The sequence below is a fragment of the Oreochromis niloticus genome, linkage group LG15 (genome assembly GCF_001858045.2).
Source record: "Oreochromis niloticus isolate F11D_XX linkage group LG15, O_niloticus_UMD_NMBU, whole genome shotgun sequence".
Classification (NCBI taxonomy): domain Eukaryota; kingdom Metazoa; phylum Chordata; class Actinopteri; order Cichliformes; family Cichlidae; genus Oreochromis; species Oreochromis niloticus.
The window spans coordinates 6,774,890-6,783,047 of NC_031980.2; the positions used below are offsets into that span (position 1 = coordinate 6,774,890).

The 8,158-nt window shown below is 42.7% G+C and overlaps 1 protein-coding gene across 1 annotated transcript; it reads right to left on the reverse strand.

Moving 5' to 3' along the window:
- Positions 1-336: 336 nt before the first annotated feature.
- Positions 337-6,973, reverse strand: LOC100711093 (terminal nucleotidyltransferase 5A). Its single transcript, XM_005449627.4, has 2 exons — positions 5,738-6,973; positions 337-4,782 (listed from the first exon to the last, which is right to left on the reverse strand). Exons 1-2 carry the CDS (start codon positions 6,161-6,163, stop codon positions 3,967-3,969), a joined length of 1,242 nt encoding a protein of 413 aa, XP_005449684.1. The 5' UTR covers positions 6,164-6,973; the 3' UTR covers positions 337-3,966.
- Positions 6,974-8,158: the final 1,185 nt, after the last annotated feature.

Genomic DNA, 8,158 nt, shown 5'->3' on the forward strand with positions numbered 1-8,158 from the left:
ATTCACTTAAAGCTAATTAGGTTGGCAAACAGTGTGATGACGGTCGTTGACGCTCATCTGTGACGTCTCACTGAGGGGAAATCCTTCACGTTCAGCTGTCACTTGCTGGCAGCAAGAGTCATGCACTTGTGTGGATGTGCGGGCACTTCAGTGCATTGACCTAATGAGGACTTTTCTCTTAATGTCAAAACCTGGACACCAAATCCAAATGCCAGAGCCGTTTACCTCGGCTAAACTAAAGTTCAAGGCGGTGAAACGTCTAATAATCATCATGCAAAGTGCTACTGTAGCTGATAATGTTTGTGATAAGAAAGAAAAATCTTAAAACATCTTATGTCCAATGGGCTCTTTTTGCTTTTAATTAAGAAATTGCTGCACTTGAACACAATCATCAGATGTTTATTTTCAGGTTCAAACAGGATTTCTGTTGAAAACACTGAAAAATAATGAAACAGTCTCTTTACAGCAACAGAAATCAACATGAAACAGCTCAGAGCAGAACAATGAACATGTGTTAATGTAAATCTCAACCACTGTATTCACCAAAGCAGGTCTCCATCAGCCAAAATTAATACACAGAAAAGCACCTTTAAATTCAGTGACACAGCCTTGTCTGCTAATTCGGCTGAACACAAAGTGTACAAAAATAGAGATCGATAGAAAAATAGAAGATCTGACTTGTTTGAGAGAGAACATTCTGAGTGAAGCGCAGTGTTAAAAACTGGAAATGTACTTCCGTCACTCCACGATTGTTACAAAAACTCTACTTTAAATCTCAGACGAAACGCTTTAATGCCTTTCAAATATCCGTGCATTTTCAGTTCTACTTATCTCATTATTTCCTCACTGAGACAAATTTCAGCAGCTGTTAACTGTGTTCTCCTCTGCTGGGCCCGTGCTCTATTACGACACCCTTGCACACACAAACCAACCTAGAGCTTGTAGCTTGTAACACAATTGTTCTCCTTTTCTGTTACATGTGGTTTTCTTTTAAAGCAGATACATTATGGCAAAATGCATTCGAACTGCATACAAAATGTCTTTATGCATTTGATAAAAAAAATCAAAAGTGTTTTAAATCTTTTACAATTTTCCAGTGTAATTTTTAGAAAACTGATTGCCCATGTTTTAAAACTTTCTGTTTAATGTGTGTTTGTTATTCAAAGGTACCTTGTAGAGTTTGTTTGATTTTAGGAGCTCTACTAGAGCAAAATCTTTGGTTGTATCGTGCATGTGTATGAGAACATGTATACATGTGATGTCATGCATGAGGTCCAGGGCTGGCCATCTGGCAGAATGGGCACTTTTCCTGTAAGCCAATATAAGCATTTGCATTTGGGTGGACGCACCGGTCTTTCAACAACACGTCAGGAAAAATAGTCAGCGTGCCAAAATGGGTAGGAGAAAAAGGCACTTGTGGAGAAAGCCAAAAGCCAAAACGCAGATGCTAAGTTTGTCAAATTAAGGACCCGTGGGCCATAGTAGATGATTGTGGTGGCAGGTGCTGTGAGAAGAGGCCTGACAGCCGGACAGTAAATGGAATAAAAAACTTGCAATAAGGAGGAGCTAATTTAATTCACCATTTTATATAGCCCTAGTTGACCTGGCTTTCCCTCAAGGAGTTTTTATATTGCAAGAACCCCACCGATCAGACAATCCCCTGTGAGCAATCACTTGGTGACAGTGGAAAAGAAGAACTCCCTTTTAACAGGAAGAGAACTCCAGAAGAGCTAGGCTCAGTTAGGGGCAGCCATCTGCTGCAAGGAGGGGAAAAGGGGAATAAAGATGAGCATAGAGAGACAACTAACAATGAGTTGGCTTCTTAGCACTGTTATAGCATGAGGCAATGATACTGTGGATTCAGGGAACCAATCAACACGGACCCGAATTAATGAACTTGGTAGACAAGATAGCTTTTTTGAAGTTTTGTTGATAACATTGCAGTTAAATTATTTTGGCAATTTTTGGTCAAATTAATTCGGCTAGTATTTTCGTGAATGATGGTGTAGCTTCCTAGCTAGCCAGTCATCACATCAATGTTATAGTGAAATGCATATAATTCGTAATTCTATGAAAGATGTTATGCCAACAGATAAGACTGCTGAAACAGTCATGTGAGACAGTGAATTTTTTATTTTCTCCCTGTTGAGCTAAAACCATCTTTAAATGTTGATAAGTTGTCTCAGTGGAAAGTTTTGGTTATTTTTTGTTAGCCAGCATTTATCCTTAACAGCGTTTTAGGCAGTGAGCTTACTGTTACTCTTCTTGGAGCTGACTTTTCCTTGGCTTTACAGTTTATTGTCTACTTTCTCCCTCTCTCCCTCCCACACACAGGATGTCACTTGGGATTTTTTTGGGATTCATTGCAGAAAGTCGTGCATTTTTGCAGAGCCTCCTTTATGAAGCGTGCAGTTCCTCTCGCTTGCCCTTCATTCCCTTTTCCTCACTACAAACTTTTAGTGTTTTACGGGAGCATCACAGTTGATATACATATCCAGGGGAATGCAAAGATGGGTAGAGGATGACCTGATTGTGATGGGCCAGTTTGAGTGAAAGTGCTGGACCTGACCTATTTCTCACAGTTACGCCCTGATGAGATTGCTGCAGTTGATTTCATGCCATGAACTCACATCAGCTTTTTATACCTCAGGGAAACAGTGTAAACAAAGATATAAACTCCACAGGGTGCCTTTAAGTAAGCTTGAGTGGTACATATGAAAAATCTGTTCTTTTAATTTGCATTTCAGTTTGCATCTGGCAAAGTGTACAAAAACACAGGAAAGTGTGTTTTAATAAGACCGTATTTTGAAATGCACAATGGGCATACATTTCTTTCTGTCGCATTTCACCCTGCACATGAAATAGGTTGCTATACACTCCTAATTTGCAACCCCCCTCTCATTTTAAAATAACCATGTATTATATTTTTATAAGTATTTTTTAGACACTCTCGCCTCCCACCTCCTACAGATGATGAGATTATGTTGGTACTTCCTCTTTGGTAATCAGGATGTGTACTTATCCAGCAGCACTGCTGATAAGAGCATAATCTTGAACCAAACACTGTTAAAAACATCAGGTGGTCTGATACCTCCCTCAGTGTTAGAGACCTTAGTCAGCATTGGTAAATTTTCTGACCATGAGTACATTCATTATCATTTTGAAGATGTCATGAGACAATTCAATACAACTCTAAGATAAAGAATCACAAAATAACAACTCTTCCCTTTAGGCTTTATCTAGGCACTTAAAAATGTATTCCTGTACAGAAATAAAGCATGCATTGTTTTGTTGTTGGGTTTTTTTTGTTGTTTGGTTTTTTTTGTTGTTTTTTTTGTTGTCAGAGTTCAGAAAGAAAAACTTGAGTAACAAAGCAGATCTTCGGGTTGTAAACAGTACTCACTTCCTCTTTTTGCAATTGTCTTTGAACACAAAGTTCCAGTCACCCACAAACTCAGTGCAGACGGTAAATATATGAATGAAACCATCTCCTGCGTCCTTTGCTGCTCTTTGTGGCCATTTGTGATCCCATGTTTTGGTTTGCAATGTGAAGAAGATGTGCTTATTACACATGTCAAAACCCACAGCACACCAGAACACTATCCTGTCCAGGCTATTTATTACTCTGAGCCTCAGCGATGGTTTGATTTACCAAACCCTCGAACTGGCAGGCCAGCCCCACTCACTGGCATCGCTCCCTGTGTGCTCACCTTCTGCTGTGGCATCCTAACCCGAGGGGAAAAACATTTCTTTCTGTAGCTGCTTTGGTCCTGTTTCCTTGTCTTCATTTTCTTGCCTTTCCTTGATTCTCGTCTTCCTTGCCCAATCTCATCTCTTGTTTTCCTTTTGTCCTTTCCACAAACTTCCGTTCTCAAGGAGGAGATTAAAAAAAATCATCATTCCTCCCTTTTATGAGTGGGTGTGAGTCCCAGCAGTTACACAGTGGTGCATGGACATAAAAAAGGTTTAGTTACAGGGCAACCAAGTGGCATACATGGGGTGCTGCAAAGAAGCAAGGTACTGCTGAGGAGGAGAGGGTGGGCATGAGTAGACAGGCTGAACCTGTGCTACGTAATAGTTGCTGAAGTTGCCATCAGAGACATACGGAGCCGGCTGGTAGAAGCAGGTGACATTGGCAGCATTGGGTATGGCATTCTGCTGGACCAGAACCCGAAGGGCCAGCGATGAGATGAGGCTGAGTGTCTGACGCCTCTCGTGGCCCATCAGGCACACAGTGCTCTCCTGCACCACATTGTACAGCGTGGCGAGGTAGTCATACTTCCTGTCCTCCAGGTCTACAAAGTGGTTCTGCAGATAGGACTCCAGCTTTCTCCTCTGCTCACTCACATCAGGAAAGTCTATGAAGAATCGCGAGCACATGTAGCGCTGCAGCAGTTTCATCTCGGGGTCAGAAGCTGCACGGAAACCCCGAACCAGCAGGTGGCAGTACTTCAGCAAGCCCCCGCCGCGTATTTCCTCGGGGCTCCTCGTGCAGATGAGGCGCTTACGCAGGTGATCGAGGGCGGTGGGGAAGTCACCATAGACACTTTCCCCAAGGATTGTGGGGTGGAAAGTGGCAGCCATCGGGTGCTCTGAGCACTCGTAAAAGAGGAGGAGCGAGTCCAGGCGGATCTGGAAAGAGTCCACGCTGAACTCAAACTGCCGGCGAAGAGAGTCCACAAACTTGAGCTCCACGTTCTTGCCACGGTTGTTGGACAGTGAGATGAGACTCCAGCGATCTGAGTCATTACACACCTTCACCATCTTCTGCACATAAGCCTCCTACAAACAGACACAAAGTAAAACATGAAAAGTTTCTACACAATAAGAATTATGATCTTCAAGTAAATGTCATATTTTGCAGGCTTTAACCAGCACACTGAAATCATCAGTGAAAACTTAAAGACACTGTTGGAACAAAGACAGTGGACAACAAGGGTTTTATACCCACTTTATATCCACACTGGAATTCTATATACCCCTACCTTTTTTATTTGTGTGTCACTAAGGGCTTACAAAAGGCACTGCATTATAAGATGAGTAACTAATTGTATACATCAGCTCAAAATCATTCAAAAACTCAAGGACCTCCTTCAAGCTATCTCACACAGTCTCACAATCTCTCAACCCCTCCTCCTCCCCCACATCCTTTTCACAGCTGTGGTAAAGTGAAGTTCTTGCAAAAGTTTACCAAACACTTCTTCTTTCTCTGATCGTGACCTGCTCATCAGATGAACAACTGCATTCGGGGTCAGCAATGGAGATATAATGTGTTTTGACAATGTTTAAAACCAGACTTAGTTTGAGCAACAACTCCACATTAATGTGCACCAGATAAAAATCTCTGTCTGGCCTTTTACTCATCATGTTTTGCTGATCACATCTGTTGGTGGGCCATTAGTAGCCTGGGTAGTCCTTGGTATCCAGGTAACTGAGGGCCAACTGATTAATGTAGATCTGACTCCAATTGGATTAGACAGAATCCTCTTTGAACTGGAAACCAACCATTTTACTATTTGTAGGCTTATATCTCTGTGCTGCACTGACACATTCAGACTTATAATAATTGGGTGCATTATTAAATCTAAAATGTATGCAATGACTGAGAAATTTGAACTACTTCTGCTTCATGTATAATTCAGGAATTGAGTAATTTTGAAGCTCTGCATTATGCTTCAAAGTTCTCATAAGAATCATAATTTGCTCCGTTTGTGAGTCACATTTCTTCATACACTACCTTTAAGGTCACTGGTGTGATCTTTTCTTTATTCACCCCCTCGGGCAAGAAGTCTAGAAGTGAGTCCAGCACTATATCTTTCACTGTCTGAAACTCCATCTCCCCTTTCAGCTCTGCGCAAAATATTAAGTCCAGATCTTTCCATCCCAGACCGCTGTCCTCATGCAGGACGTAGCTGGCTGCTGATCCGTTTAGCCGCACCTCCCGAACATGTATCCGCTTCTCCTCCATGCGGCTTCGGACCACCTTGACGATATCTCGTGGCTTCACCTCCAGAGTCGGGAAGCTCCATCGCCCGTGAATGGGGATGGAGCCCGTGAGGATTGTGTCCAGCCGCTGCACTTGTTCCCAGTTGAGCACGCTGAGGTTGATGCTCTCCCCGTGCGAGTAGCTGTCAGCCGCAGCGCACTCAGCGCTCTCGATCATGTTGACAGGAGGTAGAGGAGGATGTAAACCGCAAAACTTTCCACTAACTCCGTCCGGAGCTGCGGCATTAGCCGGAGGCAGCGTTCTGTGGAAATGACCCTTAGGAGCTGAACTCTGTCACAACAACACGACGGTGAACGACAAAACGTCTTTACGCATGACGAAGAGAACAGATCGGGCGGCGTTGCCCTATTTCTTACATAAAGTCTGCTCCTCCAGACAAATTCAGTTCATGATCTTGTCAAGCTTTCGCTGGCAGACTGCACGCTCCGATCCGTCTCCGTATGTAACCTCTGGACAGCGGGTGTCAGCTGTGTCGGTTCTTTCTTTCCGTTTCAGCTTTTCGCGACGTCCCAGTAGCGCTCTGACTCATCCATTTCAACCGAAAAATCCACTGGAGAAGTTTTACTTCTGTCTTCTTTGACTCGCTTTTTGTTTTTTTGTTACGCACAGCTTATTGCGTATCCATGCTGAGCAACTTTACGCACCGTTTTTTTTTTTTTTTTTTTTTTCTTTTACAATGCGCGTTTCCGATCCCCACCTACTTTTTCAAAAGCGGTGAGCGACTGCAGTTTGTCTTTTACATTTTGGCCGTTTTGGAGCTCGCTGATACTGCGCGATGCACGGAGGTCCCACTCCACGGCTGCTGGAGAGGTTGTGAACAGATCGTTTCCAGTCCGAGAAGCGATGGGGCGGCTCGGTTTGATTGACAGCCCACACCAACTAACACCACCCCCTCCGCTTCCCATGGTTAATTTCAGTGGCTTCAAGCTTGAATGCTGAGGCGTGTCTTAAGAAGAATAAAAACTTTTAAATTAAAGTTCTACAAACAGTCACTTTTACTCAAAATCCCATCATTCCGGAGATGCAGCCAGCCTACACTTGTCTTCCTGCTTTGTTCTATACGCAGAGGGGACCTGGTCTCACTGGTCCAGTATCAGCTCCCCCGTGTTCAGTTTGACAGAAATCTATGCACGTTATCAAAATCGGGTACTTCGAATTCTTTCCAACCTTCCAAACAGATAAATGTGTGTAAATTACACAAATATAAAACACTACAATTCTGCATTACGCGGGGTTTCACATGCACCCTCTCTAGAGATGTTTGTTTTTTCTTCACCAGTTATGACGCAGCTCATCTTATCTCCAAAGTCACACATCGTGAAACCACAATTAATGTGCAAATTTAACAACAGTTTCTGTTTTATTTGTCCTCTTGACACCAACACGAATGTTTAATTTGAGCATTTGTCATTTGTGCGATGAAAGCTGTCGTTCATGTTCTTGACTGCGGTCCAGCTTGGGTATGGGCCACCGTCTCTCGGGTTAGTTGTCATAAAGAATCTGTCAGTGCGGAGCTGGGCGCGCATATCTGCGTCACTGCAGACGAGCCCATAAACCAGCTTATCGCAGATTACCCTCTATGTGCAGTGTCACACACGTTAACACCGACACACAGGAAGATGCGCTGTTAGCAAGTGCACTTTCACACATGAGGGTGAAAAGTGTTGTTACCCAAGAGCTGTTTTTGTGCATGCGCAAAAAAGCTAAAACACCGAAAAGAAGGAGAAACGTGATGATAACCGTGAGGCAAGTTTTGAGTAAAACTGAAGCACTGATCCAATAACATCTGTCAGAAAAAAGGAGGGATGTAAATATGAAAACGCAACATTTTACAAAAAATAAAAAATAAAACACATAAAAACTAGGAGGAGTTTCAAAACTTGCAATAATCTGACATTTGTATGTGTTTAACATCTGCTTGGTATTTTAAAGTCCGACATATGACTTGAGTGAATAATCCACGTCAGTTTACAATCTGATAGGCAGCATTGAGATCAAGTTTACTTTAACTATTCGCCTCAGTATCAGTGTCACTCGTTGATGCAGTGAAGCATATGGCAGCTGCTTTCACTTCTTTGTATTCTTGATACATTAACAGGAGCTACTTAACATTTAAATAATATGGGAAGAATCACATTTATGTGCAAATGC

Bases quoted from the DNA above. Each gene is read 5' to 3' on its own strand.
- LOC100711093 (XM_005449627.4), bottom strand. From the start codon at position 6,163: ATGATCGAGAGCGCTGAGTGCGCTGCGGCTGACAGCTACTCGCACGGG. The intron at 4,783-5,737 runs GTAGTGTATGAA...GTCTGTTTGTAG, and splicing joins TCACACCAGTGACCTTAAAG to GAGGCTTATGTGCAGAAGAT.